Below are 13,779 nucleotides of genomic sequence, written 5' to 3' on the forward strand. Positions count from 1 at the left end.
TTGTCTGATATTAAGATGGCTATGCCAGCTCTTTTTTGGTTTCTGTTGACATGGAATATCTTTTTCCAAATTTTCACTTTCAGTCTACATGCATCTTTGTTGAAAAGATGTGTTTCTGATAAGCAGCAAATAGATGGGTTTTGTTTTTCAGTCCATTCAGCCAGTCTGTCTTTTAACTGGAGAGATGAGGCCATTTACATTCAGTGTGACTATTGATAAGTAATGACTTTGCCCTGCATTTTTCCAAAGATATTTCTAATATATACTTTGAACTTCCTGTGATCTTCTACTGAGAGATTTACTTCCTTTACCTTCTTTCATACTGATGACCGTGTTTCTGTGTGTAACACATCTTTTGCAGGGCTAGATGAGTGGTGACAAATTCTTTCAATTTCTGTTTGTTATGAAAGGTCTTTATTTCACCTTCATTCACAAATGAGAGCTTTGCAGGATGTAATATTCTGGGACAACAGTTTTTTTCTCTTAGGACTAGGGATGTATCTCGCCATTCTCTCCTAGCCTGCAGGGTTTCTGATAAGTCTGCTGTGAGTCTAATTGGAGATCCTCTGAAAGTAATTTGGCACTTCTCTCTTGCACATTTTAGAATCTTTTCTTTATGTTTCACTGTGCTGAGTTTGATTACAATGTATCATGGTGAGGATCTATTGTTGTCATGTCTATTGGGTGTTCTCTAAACCTGGAACCCAAGATGTTTTCTGCTAGTATTTCACTAAAAAAGTCTTCTAATCCTTTCTCTCTCCATGCCTTCAGGAACTCCTAGAACCTGAATGTTGGTTTTTTAAATAGTATCCTGTAGATTCCCAACAATATTTTTTAGATTTCTAATTTCCTCTTTTTGTTTATGGTTTGACTATATATTTTCCTGTGCTCTGTCTTCTAAGTGTGATATTCTCTTTTGCTTTACTGATTCTGTTTTCAAGGCTCTCTACTGTGTTTTTTATTTGTTCTATTGAATTCTTCATTTCATTTTGATTCCTCCTTAAGTTTTCAGTTTTATGAGAGAGTTTTTCATTTCCTGCATGCATTTCTCTAGTTTGTGCGTTTGCTTTTGATTATTATTTTTTTTTTTTGACAGGCAAAGTTAGACAGTGAGAGAGGGAGAGACAGAGAGAAAGGTCTTCCTTCCGTTGGTTCACCCCCCAAATGGCTGCTATGGCTGGCGCGCTGCTCCTGGTCTCCTATGCGGGTGCAGGGCCCAAGCACTTGGGCTATCCTCCACTGCCTTCCTGGGCCACAGCAGAGAGCTGGCCTGGAAGAGGAACAATCGGGACAGAATCCGGCGCCCCAACTGGGACTAGAACCCGGAGTGAGCTACTGCACCAGCCTACTTTTGATTACTTCTAAGTAATTTTATTTTCAATTTTGTGAGTCCCATTTCTCATCTTCATAATCTTGTATTGAAGTGTCTTAGTCTTTTGGGAGTATCATGTTGTCTTCTATATTCTTGTTTCTTGGATTGTTGCATTTGTGGAGATGCTCACTGGTTTCTTCTTCCTCCTCCTCCTCCTTTCTCCTCCTCCTCCTCCTCCCTCCTTCTCCCTCCTCCTCCTTCCTCCTTCTCCCTCCTCCTTTCTCCTCCTCCTTCCTCCTCCTCCTCCCCCTCCTCCTTCCACCTTTATCATTGTACAATGGCTCTGTAGATAAGTGGACTGTCTGCTTTCAGTGAATCTCTAGAGGCTTGCAGTTGGTGTGGCCAGAGAGCTCTGTTTAGTTCTCCAGGGTTAAGGACATGCCTAAGGTGACACACCCAGGTTTGGCATGGTAAATCCTCTCTTTTTTTAATCAGAAGGGACTTAATTCTGTTCAACTGAGCTCTTCTCCTGGATGTAGACCAGTGCCTGAGCACTACCCCAGTGGGTATATTTGTCCGCTCTGTCCCAAGGACTACACAAAGGATCTGTGCAGTCATCAGTGTAAGTTCAGATTCCCCAGCAATGTCTCTCATGGGGTAACCAGGACCACCTGAGCTTGTGGCATCTCCCACCAAGTCTGCTCAAAGTCTCAGCCACACTGTGAGTTCTCCCATAAATCCTCAGTATTTTTTTTCACAGTCCCAGTTCAGAAGCTTCACACAGTCACAAGCACCCCCTGATATTTCTCCCCACGAGAGTCAGGAGTCTCCACTCAGCTGATTGCCAGATGCAGAAATGAGCTGGCACAGCTGTTATGTATATCCAAAATGGCACCTGCTCTCCCAGCTTGTACGCCTTTGTAAGGTGATCACTAGATCAGTAAGCTCCCTCCCTATTCCGCCATCTTGGACCAAAAGTTCTTTATAAGTAACAATTTATTTAATTACCAACATAGTGTAAAATGCTAGGATTCTTCAATTTCATATAATGTGAGATACAGTTCTGTAACATAATAATACTTCGTTTACCACTATCAGGAGAAAAGCACTTCTACAGCAATGAATTTTCCAAGAAATACTCAATTTTTACATTTAAGCAATGCAAGCACTTCTTTTCTGCTGCTTAGAATTCTTTATTCTTTTGTTCTGGGCTATCATGAAGTTTGTTGTACTTATTTGCTTCTTCAGTTATATTAAATTTATGTTCATTAAAAGTAGTACTTTCTGGCTGGTGCCGTGGCTCAACAGGCTAATCCTCCCCCTTGCGGTGCCAGCACACCGGGTTCTAGTCCCGGTTGGGGCGCTGGATTCTGTCCTGGTTGCCCCTCTTCCAGGCCAGCTCTCTGCTGTGGCCCCGGGAAGGCAGTGGAGGATGGCCCAAGTCCTTGGGCCCTGCACCCGCATGGGAGACCAGGAGAAGCTCCTGGCTTCAGATCAGCGAGATGCGCCGGCTGCAGCGGCCATTGGAGGGTGAACCAACGGCAAAAAGGAAGACCTTTCTCTCTCTCTCTCTGTCTCTCCACTCTGCCTGTCAAAAAAAAAAAAAGTAGTACTTTCTGAAAGGAAATAAAACACCATTGTGTGCAGCAAGATCAAGTAGACAGTCATTTTTTTTTCCCCCAACTCAAATCAACACATGTGTCCCTGTGGATTTCATCCAACAGTAACAGGTCTTTCAGAGTCAATACCAAGAAGCTGTTATCATAGAGCTGTGGGGTATATCTGCATCTTTATTATTACCTTTACAATAAAGTTTGTCAGACTATAATAAAGATATTCTTAAATTTAGATTACTGTATTAGGCTTGATAGTAAAACAACCATCTGGATAAATGCAGAAAATATTGCTTTGTTGATTTTTTTTCTTCCTTTTTTGTGCAAAGCAAGCAGACTCCTAGGTCAAGCAGAAACTAAAGGCAAAAATGCTAAGTGCCCATGTTTAGTCAGTAGGTGGAGCTCAGATTCTTTCAAGTTTTGAAAAGCAAATGAGGACATTGTATGTTAAAAGATCAAAATCAAAAGTTTAATACTAACATTTTTAAGTTTTATAGAATTACACATTTATATCTGGTATAATCATTTCCCCCAAGCAAACATATAAAAATTTAAGGAAAATGCTTATTTATTTTTAAATTTTAATATCTAGAACTTAAATTTTTATCACATAGTTTAAATATTTTCCATTGTTTTGGGGTGTCTTTTCTGTACTTTTCCTGACATTCATGAAGTATAAAATGTTTTCTTGGTAACACTAGCACACCAACACAATTTTTTTTTTTGATGACTAATTTTTGTTTGAATTCAGCTCACATAAATAATTAATAGAAGATAGTCATTAAAAAACTAATGGAATGCATTTGAAAGTATGATAATTCAAATTGCATGAAGTCCTCACCTTGTAATACCAGAGTGACTTTTAAAAATAATAGCTACAAAATATGAAGCTAGGTGTGGCAACATGAACAGGGAATTTTTATTTTGTGAAAGTCCATACATCTGATTTTAATTTCATCATGAAGTGAATCATACTATAAAAAACCTTATACTCTTAGTATGATTCCTTTTTTGCAGTTTTCATGTCACAAGTCAAATCATATCCCTTACTTAGATTTTTTTATAATCAAAATTCAGATAGGACATATTTTATTATTTCTTTCACCTCTACAATAGTTTTAGATGCATTTGAAATTGGTATAGTAGAACAGAAAATCTGCTGAGGCTGGAATCTTGTGTTTATTTTTTACAAAAGGGGTCAAATTTAGAATATTGGAAATGGAAGGTTGCATTGTTTAAAAAGGTAGGCAAGTTTTCTGATGCATTATGATAAAATTAAATTTGCTAGATTCCTGTTATTCTCAACTAGGGAACACAGATGGTCCATGATTTTTGATGATTCATCCTATGAGAGGATGTACATTCAGCAGAAACCATACTTTGGTTATCTTTTCCCAACTAACACTATGAAATGCAGCACTCTCATGACACTGTGAGCTGTAGCCCCCAGTCAGCCCTGCAGTCAGTCACAAAAGTCAAGCACCCATGCTCTGCACAGTATTGCTTTGCTAAGCTGTGATGTTAGGTAGCTTACATTTAGTAAATGCATAGTCGACTTAACAGCATTTTCAATGTACGATGGGTTTCTCAGGACATAATTCCAACATAAATCATGGAGCATGTTGTACATCAGATGTAAAATAAAATGCCAAAAACCATTATGTATATTCAAAATGCAAATTAGATTACTTCATTAAAAATTAGGTTTTCTCTTACTAAAATACTTCAAAAAGTTTATGGGAAATTGAATTAAAAGTTTATTATGGGGCCGGCACCGCGGCTCAACAGGCTAATCCTCCACCTAGCGGCGCCGGTACACCAGGTTCTAGTCCTGGTTGGGGCGCTGGATTCTGTCCTGGTTGCCCCTCTTCCAGGCCAGCTCTCTACTGTGGCCCGGGAGTGCAGTGGAGGATGGCCCAAGTGCTTGGGCCCTGCACCCCATGGGAGACTAGGAGAAGCACCTGGCTCCTGGCTTTGGATCGGCGCAGCACACCGGCCGCGGTGGCCATTGGAGGGTGAACCAACGGCAAAAGGAAGACCTTTCTCTCTGTCTCTCTCTCTCACTGTCCACTCTGCCTGTCAAAAAAAAAAAAAAAAAAGTTTATTCTGGTGAAAAAATATTTGAAATCCTTCTATAATTTTTCTACAATATTCATTTTCCATAAACTTTTGAAGATTGCATACATATAATACCTTAATTAAGTAACCAATCTTTTATTTTGTTATATTCTGTGTTTATATTCTTCACCTCCCCCTCCCCTTTAGGACTTCCTAAGTGGGTAAGGCAGCAGATTCAACACCATTCAACCTTTGAAAGTGCACTAGAGTCCTTGGCTGAATTTTCCAAAAAGCACCAAAAAGAAATTGATGTAACCAGAAAGTATGTGAAGGACCAAGAGTCTACTCTTGAAGTGGCCTGTTTACAGGACAGTGCACCAGCTTACTTACTGGGTCTGGCAAGTCATCTATCACCAGAAAATCCTAAGGAAGATGAGACAGAAATGTGTATCCAGGAACTACAATGCCCTAAAAAAATTACTGAAAACCCATCTCTACCAAGTGGCATCATCTCCAGAAAGCATGGAAGTATGAACAGTTTTGCCAATTTACATTTGCTAAAGAATTCTTTCATTATATTCAGTGAAATAATTTCATTTTGGTACAGATTATTTTTCCTTTAGTATGTTGGTTTATAATATAAAGTTATCAAAAGATAACAAAAAGTATGGTATATTAGAATGGGGACAAACTTTTGACAGGAAACCAAAGTGTTCTATTTCCATGAACTAGCTTTGTGATCATGAGCAAGTCACTTACCTTTTCAAGTTATAATGGGAAAAAAAATAGAAAAAGAAAATCTGCCTACAGAAAGCGTTATAAGGGTCAAATGAGATACTAAATATCATGGAATTCTAAAGTACTTTACCAGTAGTAGATGTTATTCAGAAGGCTGTACAGGTATTGGTCCAGTCTGTGGATACTTCTTAGATGAACTTTGTTTCCAGGAGGTGAAAGTCATATTCTAAATGATAAAAATATTTTAAAATTATTAGAAATAAAATCTGTTAGAAATTGGCACATTGTAGCCCATGAACCAAATTCAGTCTGTTTTTGTTAAGTAAAGTTTAATGGAACACAATCCTGTTGGTTCATTTACATATTGCAAAGACTTATGCATCACACTCACAACTATGTAGTTGCAACAGAGACAATATTAGCAGCAAGCCTAAAATATTTACTATGTGACCTGTAACAGAAAAAGCTTTCTAAACTCTGGTATGAATTAAACAATTAAAATTATAAATCACTGTACCTTAATATCAATGTGTTTTGTTTTGTTTTTTTTTTTTTAATTTTTGACAGGCAGAGTGGATATTGAGAGAGACAGAGAGAAAGGTCTTCCTTTGCCGTTGGTTCACCCTCCAATGGCCACCGCGGTCAATGCGCTGTGGCTGACGTGCTGCGGCCAGCGCGCCACGCTGATCCGAAGCCAGGAGCCAGGTGCTTCTCCTGGTCTCCCATGGGGTGCAGGGCCCAAGCACCTGGGCCATCCTCCACTGCACTCCCGGGCCACAGCAGAGAGCTGGCCTGGAAGAGGGGCAACCGGGACAGAATCCGATGCCCCGACAGGGACTAGAACCCAGTGTGCCGGCGCCACTAGGTGGAGGATTGGCCTGTTGAGCCACGGCGCCGGCCCTTAATATCAATGTTTAAACATGTATTTTTATAGTATATGCTTTTTTTAGATTTATTTATTTGAAAGAGTTACACAGAGGAGAGCCAGAGAGAGAAAGGTCCTTCATCCCATCGTTCACTCCCCAATAGGCCGCAATGGCCAGAGCTGCACCAATCTGAAGCCAGGAGACTCCTCCAGATCTCCCACATGGGTGTAGGGGTCCAAGGACTTGGGCCATCTTCTACTGCTTTCCCAGGCCATAGCAGAGATCTGGATTAGAAGTGGAGCAGCCAGGTTTTGAACCAGCGTCTATATGGTCTGCCAGCACTTCAGGCCAGGGTGTTAACCTGTTGTGCCACAGTGCCGGCCCCAGTATATGCTTTTAAATAAATGTCATAGTGAATTCAAGGTTGTTCTGCTGGTACTCAGTAAACCTACTCTTAGTCCTACTACTAACCAGTTTTATAACTTGGAGCAAATAAGTGGTTGTCAGTTTCCCTATTTACGAAATACAGGAATTACTTAATTTTCCTTAATATTTTTGATGGATTTTTAGGGCAAATTTTTAACAGCCTATTCACACCTTTAATCAGTTTTCTTCTTCTTTTTTAACCCTCCTTCTACCATTCAGTGGGGAGGTCCATGCTGTGGAATTTAGTGGCTTATCAGAAAGCGTTAACTTGGGCTAGGAAATACCAGAAACCCAAGATTCCCTTCAGTGTTAACATTTTGTTCTTTAAGTTCTGAGCTGAAATTCCATCACTATTGGTTGTGGGATCTGAATTATGTACCCAATACAGCTATTTAAGCATTTGTAATAAATAATAATTTTAACCTACTATCATTATATTTGCTAGGAGCAGAAACTTAAAAGTTACTAAATTTTTGTATTCTTAGATGACCCAGTGTTATTGGAAGAGTCTGTACAGACAAGGAAAGAGAAAAGGACCATCATTTCCCGATCTACAAGCCCAACGTTCGGCAAGCAAACCAACAGAGTTAGCTGGTCTAACTTTCATTCTTTGGGACAGTTTTTTACTGGTAAAATACAGACCATAACACCTGAGCTCAGGTCACCAAAGAACTGCACCTCTAGTCCTTGTGCTTTCAAAACACAAAACACGGAAAATAAAACTCTTTTGCCACTCTCTGATAAACCTGAGTCCTCAACTCCTACAGTAAAAACGTCATTTGGATCATGTCCTCAGTCAGAAACCATTGTTTCATCAATAAAGATTGATAATCATTCCAAACAACCACTCAGTTATGAAGAGGCTCTGGATCTGGACACTGAATTACCCCCAGTAAATGAAGATGCTATCCATTCAACTTCAGGTAGAGCTTCTGAGGCAGAAGTAGAAGATGAATCCATCTATTTTACACCTGAACTTTATGATCCTGTAGAAACAGATGAAGACGACAATGAGCTTATTCAAACTGATAAGGGCAGCAGATTGGCTAATAATTCAAACTGCATTTTGGCTACAGACCTTTTAGAAATTAAAACTACAAAAGGAATGGATTTAGTCAGTGAGGAGAAAACAGGATCACCCAGACACAGAGTTGAATATTGAAGGTAGTAAAATTGATGACATTGATGGTAATGTAAAAACATCTTGCATAAATGAATTGAAACTGGGAAATACTCATGAAATAGATCTAAACAACTTTCAACAGTCTGTTTCCAAAAATAAAGGTGTTAGCCCTGGTGTTAAGTAATTATGCTTAACTGTCAAGCTGCAGAAATAGGTTATCATGCTTGTGTTAAACTCTGTTGTAATTAATAATTTATGTATTAAGTGATATACTTTAAATTTTTGTAGCTATAATTTTAATTCACTGAGATGTTTAAGTCTATTTTATGTTCAGAAATACAATTTTAATATTCACAAATTTTGATAGTGATTCAAAGTATTTACCTCCAATAAATCTTCTTAGCTAAATATAAATTAAAATTAGTCTCAAAGATATCTAATTTCCTAAGGCACTTCTAATCTCACATACTCATATTTTGTAGTCTACTGCATTTGTTTTCATACAGGGACTAGTAGCAGTGTGATCTAGTCACAGCTCAGCCATGTTTCACTACAGATTTTTTTAAAAATATTTATTTATTTATTTGAAAGTCAGAGTTACACAGAGAGAGGAGAGGCAGAGAGAGAGAGAGAGAGAGAGAGAGAGAGAGAGAGAGGGGTCTTCCATCCGATGGTTCACTCCCCAATTGGCCGCAATGCCCGGAGCTGTGCTGATCTGAAGCCAGGAGCCAGGAGCTTCTTCCGGGTCACCCATGGGGGTGCAGGGGCCCAGAGACGTGGGCCATCTTCTGCTTTCCCAGACCATAGCAGAGAGCTGGATCAGAAGTGGAGCAGCCAGGTCTCAAACCGGCACCCATATGAGATGCTGGCACTTCAGGCCAGGGCGTTAACCCACTGAACCACAGCACCGGCCCCTCACTATAGATTTTACCTCAAATTGTTCTGAGACTTTTTTAGAAATCAATGTTCTTTTATTAAAATGCCTACTTACAGGTAAGTCATGAAAAATAAGGACATAAGTAGCATGTATTTTTGTTTGATAAACCTAAAATCATAAATTTATGTAATATTATAAAATGCCAAATGAAGTATTCCACATTTTCAGTTGTAATTATTTAGCTTCATCATGAAAAAGTGACACATCCTGGCATAAAGTTTTAACTATGCAACTACTAAGATGGAAGCTTCATATATAAATTTTGTATACAAGAGTACTTTAAAAAAAGTCATGGAAAATGGAAATTAAATATCTTTATTTTGGTGCAAAAAATGTTTTAAGTCCATGCATAGTTTCCCATGAACTTCTTAAAGTATCTTCATTTATAACTTCATAGCAGAAAGATGTTCCTTTAGAGCAGTGTGGATTCTGTGTTTACATCTTTATAAACAAAACCATCTAATCAGATACTCTGATAAAAGATGACATCTCTGACATCATTCCAAAAATAAACTCACTGATCTTTTTTTCTAAGAAACATCTGTTATTCAGTGAGCAGACTTCTTGTGAGTGACTTCAACTGACATTTTATGAGTTCAAGTAGTATGTATATTCTATTATCAAGTCAAAATTCCCAATAATCAGACATTTTTTGCATTCATTTGGATAAATTATTTTAAATGCATATGTTTGCTTTCATGTTGATGGTATTTAGATATAATTTGGCTTTTTTTTTCTATAGCATTGGATATTACAACTGTAATTTGAAAAATGTAAGATGACAACTGGCCAAATAAAGAATTTATAGATTGGGATACACTAGATTCCACCTAGTATTATATATTTATCTTGGTTGATCAGTGGATAATAGGTACCAAACACGAGATTAGAAAGTAATTTTAACCTCATTTTTAAAGAGTATGAAACCATTTCTCCCCTCTGGTATTGCTGTTAAATTAGATTAGGGTAGTGGACAAGAGACTTGATTTCTATTCCTAGTTCTGCCACTAATTCACTAGTCATTTGCCTTTCAAAGAATCACTTTCATCTGTGAAATGTGGAATTTAGTTTCATGAAGTCATAAAAATTCCTTTCAGCTTTAAAAATCTTTAATTTAAAGGAGTATCTAGGGGACCATCACTGTGACGTAATGGGTAAAGCTGCCGTCTGCAGTGCCGGCATCCCAGATGGCCGCCGGTTTGAGTCCTGGCCACTCCTCGTCTGATCCAGCTCTCTGCTATGGCCTGGGATACTAGTACACGATGGCCCACGTGCTTGGACCCCTACACCAACATGGGAGACCTGGAAGAAGCTCCTGGCTCCTGGCTTTGGATCAGCTCAGCTGTGGCCATTGCGATCATCTGGGGAGTGAACAAGCAGATGTAAGACCTTTCTCTGTCTCTCCTCATTGTCTGTAACTACCTCTCAAATAAATAAGTAGATTAAAAAAAAAAAATAGTTACCTATTGATATTTACTCTGAGTCACTTGCTTTTGTTCCAGAATGCTTAAAATAAAACCTACCATTTTATAGAAAAGGTGAAATAACTGTTACTAATCTATGCTATGGACATATATGCAATAACTTGGAGAGCTATCTACTTAATTTAACAATGCTACTAACATTTTGCAGGCATTTGAAATTGCCTTTTGAAGAATTGGTAAACATAAAAATCAAGCATATAATTTGAGTCATATTTTAATGTTATTACCCAACTTGATCTCAATTATCTTCCTCTTTCCCTAGATACAATCTTTCCAAAAATCTGATTCTCTCTCAGGCTAAAATTTCTATGCTGAGAATGTAAACAGAGATGTGCCACAAGCTTAAATTCCAGAAGATATTTCAAAAATTTTGTACAGCAGGGTGGGCATTTGACATAGTAGTTAAGATGATGTTTGGGATGCCCATGTCCCATATTGGAATGCCTGAGGTTTGAATCCTGACTCCAGCTTCCTGCTAATGCACACCCTGGGAGACAGCAAATGATGGCCTAAGTAGTTGAGTCCCTGCCACTCATGTAGGAGACCCAGTTTCTATCTCCTGGCTTCAACTTGGCCCACTGTGGCTGTTGCAGACATTTGGGAAGTAACCAGCAAATGGGAGATCCTCTCTCTTTCTGTGACTCTCTATGTTTCAAATATTTAAAAGTTTAAATAGATGTTTTTTGTTTTTTTTTTTAAAGATTTACTTTATTCTTTTCAAAAACAGAGTTAGAGAGAGAGGTAAAGCCAGAGAGAGAGGTCTTCCATTCCACTGGTTCACTCCCCAAATGACTGCAATGGGCAGAGCTGAACTGATCTGAAGCCAGGAACCAGGAGCTTCTTCCAGGTCTCCCACATGGATGCAGGGGCCCAAGCACTTGGGCCATCTTCCCCTGCTTTCCCAGGCCATAGCAGAAAGCTGGATCGGAAGAGAAGCAGCCAGGACTTAAACTGGCGCCCATAGGGGATGCTGGTGCTGCAGGCTGGGCTTTAACCCGCTGCACCACAGCGCAGGCCTCAGATGTATTCATTTTAAAGGCATAGTGTCAGAGAGGGAGAGACAAAGATCTTATAGCCACTGTTTCACTACCCAAGTGGACACATGACCAGGGCTGGCCCAGGCAGAAGTCAGGAACCCAGAACTCCATCTTGGTCTTTCATGTGCATGCAGGGGCCAAAGTACTTGGTTCATCATCCACTGCTTTCCCAGCCATGTTAGCAGAGAGCTGGATTGGAAACAAAGCAGCCAGAACTCAAATCTGTCACAAGCAGCAGCTTCACCTGCTATGCCACAGTGCTGGTCCCAATATTTACAAAATGGTATCACTGTTAAAATAGATATATGTTCTCTTCAAATCATGACTTTAATCAAGACGATATTCCAGTAAGTAAAACGTTGTAGAGGAGACTGCTTTTATTACTGACATGTTTAGGGGTATATATTTGGCCTAACAGTCAAGACACCACTTGGGACATCTACTTCCCATATCAGAGTGCCTGGGTTTGAGTCCTGGATCCACTCCCAATTCCATCTTCCTGCTAATGCGCACTCTGGGAGGTGGCAGGTGATGGCTGAAGTACCTGAGTCTCTATCACCCACAGAGGAGAGCAGATTGAGTTCCAGACTCCTGGCTTCCGCCTGATGCAGCCCCAGCTATTGCAGGTATTTGGGGGTGAAACAGCAGGTGGAAATTAGAATGTTTCTCTCTCTTTCTCTCAAATACAATGAAAACAAATGTACATAAAAAGACTCTAAGATGTTTATATAGTTAAGTTAAAATACATAAAAGCATTTAAAAGAGTATCTGGCACATGGTAAAACTTCTATCAGTCACACATCTAGAATGTATTCCTGCTTTATAAAGCCTTCCATAGTGATAGATCAACAAAGAATTAGAAAAGGAAACACTATTTTTTAAGGTTTTTGAGATATATATATATGTAAATAAAAATTATCAGATAATTTGTCTTACATATTCAATGCATATAAAATAATTGTGTAATACTGAATTTATGCAAGGACTGAAAGTCAAGCTTGTAATCCATGAGTGACAAAAACTCCCAATTGTAGAAAAAGCTCTATTCATGGAGGAAGGGTACAATGAAGAGTGCATGTTAGGGGCTGGCACTGTGGCACAGCGGGTTAACGCCCTGGCCTGAAGTGCCAGTTCGAGTCCCGGCTGCTCCACTTCCAATCCAGCTCTCTGCTATGTCCTGGGAGGGCAGTGGAGGATGGCCCAAGTCCTTGGGCCCCTACACCCATGTGGGAGGCCGGAAGAGGCTCCTGGCTTCGGATCGGCGCAGCTCCAGCCATTGCAGCCAATTGGGGAGGAAGACCCCATCAGACGGAAGACCTCTTTCTCTCTCTGCCTCTCCTCTCTGTGTAACTCTGACTTTCGAATAAATAAATAAATCTTTTTTTTAAAAAGTGCATGTTATAGGACTCAACAGTTCAGTTTTAGAGGAACTATTTAAAACAATAAAATTGTGTTATAAATTAATGAGAATTATTAATATGCTACTAGTATGCATTTAATTATTGCATGGCTTTAAATCTGGCACTTCCTAAGATCACATAGGCTTTGTTTTTATTTTTATGATCTTCCTGTTCAAAACATTACTTTTTAAAAGAGTTCCTCACATTTTCTGCAATAGGTTTTGTCATTTTCCTGTAATAAAACACATTCAAAATATTTCTTTAATTACTTATAAAACTTATTTATGAAATCAAATTGCCTGTTGTAAAATCAGTTCAAAAACTGGTTACTGTGGTAATCGCTCAGTGATGGCATTTTTTTATTTGATTACCATAAAATTCTTGCATATGCCCTTTTTAATGTTCAGTTTTTTCAATGAACTAAACAAGATTTTTTTTTTTTAAGATTTGCTTATTTGAAAGGTAGAGTTACAAGGAGGGAAAGAGCTTCCAACCATTGGTTCACTCGCTCAAATGCCTGCAACAGCTGGGGCCAAGCCGAGTTGAAGCCCAGGTATGCCATCCACGTTGGAGACGTGGATGGCAGGGGCCCATCTGTTGCTGCTTTCCCAGGCGCATTGGCAGGGAGCTGGGTCAGAAGTGTAGCATCTGAGGCTTGACTGGTACTCATATGGGATGCTGGCATTTGAGGTGGGCGCTTAACCTGCTGTGCCACAATGCCAGTCCCAGATTCTTCAATGAACTAAGCAAGAATTCAACCTTAGGAATTTTTGGCAGTTTCTTGT

General features: G+C 39.3%; 1 protein-coding gene across 1 annotated transcript in view; it reads left to right on the forward strand.

The window, feature by feature from the left end:
* BRIP1 (BRCA1 interacting helicase 1) overlaps window positions 1-9,732 on the forward strand; it is a 208,413-nt gene extending 198,681 nt beyond the window's left edge. The window contains 3 exon segments of the mRNA XM_062174775.1: window positions 5,191-5,511; window positions 7,499-8,141; window positions 8,143-9,732. Of these exon segments, the coding sequence (XP_062030759.1) occupies window positions 5,191-5,511; window positions 7,499-8,141; window positions 8,143-8,320 (1,142 nt within the window). The 3' untranslated portion in view covers window positions 8,321-9,732.
* Window positions 9,733-13,779: the final 4,047 nt, after the last annotated feature.

The sequence above is a fragment of the Lepus europaeus genome, chromosome 18 (assembly GCF_033115175.1).
Source record: "Lepus europaeus isolate LE1 chromosome 18, mLepTim1.pri, whole genome shotgun sequence".
Classification (NCBI taxonomy): Eukaryota; Metazoa; Chordata; class Mammalia; order Lagomorpha; family Leporidae; genus Lepus; species Lepus europaeus.